Raw genomic sequence first — 2,245 nt, 5'->3', positions numbered from 1 at the left:
TTGTACGAAATATTGAACAAAAACAACTGAGGAAAAATAATGTATCCAACTTGGCAGTTTTGGTAAAATCAGCATTAAATACGGTAATTGAATGTAGTTGGATGCCACTAGGGAAGATCTCAACTTCATTTTAATTTGTAGATAAAGCCTGCTGCGGTACATGCTGCCGACTTTGCTGTGCAAAAAATTGAACACGGTTTTGAATTTATTGGCGGAATGGATAACTTAAAGCGTACCCTGGAAGTAAGCGTGCTAGCTGGACTACGAAGACGGGAAAAATTTCGACATTTTGGATTAAAATTGCCGAAAGGTAAATAGTTATACCTATTTAACAAAAATTCGATTAGTTCATTTTTAATCCTTGAAATTTGAATTTATCATTTGGCAGGTTTGCTTCTATATGGTCCTCCCGGCTGCGCTAAAACAACATTCGCGAAATGCCTATCCAAAGAATCCGATATGACATTTATCTCCATATCTGGTGCTGAGGTTTACTCACCCTACGTCGGTTTCGCAGAAAAATTTATATCAAGACTATTTGATACAGCGCGAAAAAATGCACCTTGTCTGCTGTTCTTTGACGAAATGGGTTTGCAAAAACGACACAGTCAACTAATTTTTAGATATTTAAAATTATTATTTTTCTTTCAGACGCTCTAGCAGGTCGCCGGCCCATCAGCTCAAACAATTCAAGTGATATACAAGTTCGTGTACTGTCCACCTTACTCACAGAAATGGATGGCATTATTGATGGATCGGATGAAAGTAATCAAGAAATACTTGTTGTTGCAGCTAGTAATCGGCCAGACATGATCGATGATGCTCTATTGCGTCCAGGACGTTTAAGTAAACATATATTTGTGCCACCACCCGATATGCAATCGCGTATTTCTATTCTTGAGCTACACGCTAAACGTATGCCTTTTGCTGGAGATGTAAATTTGGCTCAAATAGCTGAAGGCACAGAACAATACACAGGTGCTGATATGTGCAATTTGTGCAATGAAGCTGCATTGTTAGCCTTTCAACGGATTGAAGAGACCAATGATGATTGTAAAATCACGGCAAATGATTTTGCTACTGCTTTGGAAAATTCAAAATCTTCGCTTTCGAAAAGTCAGATGAACCTATACGCGAGGTTTCAAAGTAAAATGGAAACGAAATCTTAATAATATAAGATATAATATATTCCAACGTTTACTTTATTTTGTTCCAACACATTTTGACCGTGCCAGAAAATATACATATCGTCGTTTAAAGTGCAAAACCGCGTATCAGCAAAATGCAAAACCGCGTATGTGAAGTTGTAGAAATTATTTTCTAGACCGTAAAAACACTCATATTTCAAAATGGTTCTCTTTTTTATAAAGCAATCGCATTTCTGGCTAGTATATTTTAGGGCGAATGGATAAGCAAAAACAAAGTAAAAAATAAATTTTTAAATTATTGTACTATAGTCTATACACAACAATATTAATTCTGTGGTCACAAACAATAACCGCCTAAGTCGATTTAAGAAAGAATGGAGTTATACATGCTATCGTATTCTTCAACCACTATTCCATGCGTATGTGAAATCCTCATCTCGCCAGATGGGCTACTTAAAAAGTTATAGGCGAAAATATTTTGGTTTCCCCATAAGGCTAACATTACAATCCAAATGATTAACGTTTTTTCTCGAATTCAGGTTTTCTGACTTAGGCGGTTATTGCTTATGACCATAGAAATATTTGCTTTTGAGCTTTTGAACTAAAGTTGGAAGAGACTTTTGATCCTTTTGATTGAACTAGTTCATTAAAGCAAACTAAAATTTTCTGTGGCAACACCAATAAAAATGTAATTTTAACACATATGGCATCTCGTTTTTCATTGAAAAGGAATAAAGAAAAATAAATAATAAAAATGATCCAGTACTCCATGAACTTACAGGTTTTTACACGAACTTACAGTCATCGACTAACTCTTAAACTATTCGGACGTGTTCATACAAGTATTCTTAGCTCGCGTAATAACAATAAGAAAATAACCCGTTATCATATTTCGCTTTTGTGCACTTTAGTGGAGCATCAGCATAACAACCACTTTGTAAACAAGGAACCGCTACAACATACCAACAAACAACAAAATGCCAACACAACCAGAGCCACCTGACAAATCAACAAACAGATTCGCAATACTAAGCCAATTTGACGACTATAACACCGATTACACATTTCCCACACTTACACATAAACAAACACCACTT

At 35.6% G+C, this 2,245-nt stretch overlaps 1 protein-coding gene across 1 annotated transcript; it reads left to right on the top strand.

Moving 5' to 3' along the window:
* The first annotated feature begins 6 nt into the window (after window positions 1-6).
* On the top strand, window positions 7-1,266 carry LOC118746642 (spermatogenesis-associated protein 5-like protein 1). Its single transcript, XM_036480504.1, has 4 exons — window positions 7-83; window positions 142-310; window positions 389-589; window positions 652-1,266. Exons 2-4 carry the CDS (start codon window positions 217-219, stop codon window positions 1,167-1,169), a joined length of 813 nt encoding a protein of 270 aa, XP_036336397.1. The 5' UTR covers window positions 7-83; window positions 142-216; the 3' UTR covers window positions 1,170-1,266.
* Window positions 1,267-2,245: the final 979 nt, after the last annotated feature.

The sequence above is a fragment of the Rhagoletis pomonella genome, unplaced genomic scaffold (genome assembly GCF_013731165.1).
Source record: "Rhagoletis pomonella isolate Grant_MI unplaced genomic scaffold, Rhpom_1.0 Rhpom_scaffold_00011, whole genome shotgun sequence".
Lineage (NCBI taxonomy): Eukaryota > Metazoa > Arthropoda > Insecta > Diptera > Tephritidae > Rhagoletis > Rhagoletis pomonella.
The sequence above is the reverse complement of the archived record's forward strand: the minus strand, read 5'-3'. Positions and strand labels throughout refer to the sequence as shown.

Coding starts and splice junctions, on each gene's coding strand:
- LOC118746642 (XM_036480504.1), top strand. CDS start 217: ATGGATAACTTAAAGCGTACCCTGGAAGTAAGCGTGCTAGCTGGACTA. Junction 311..388: donor TGGATTAAAATTGCCGAAAG/GTAAATAGTTAT, acceptor ATCATTTGGCAG/GTTTGCTTCTATATGGTCCT. Junction 590..651: donor GCTGTTCTTTGACGAAATGG/GTTTGCAAAAAC, acceptor TTTTTCTTTCAG/ACGCTCTAGCAGGTCGCCGG.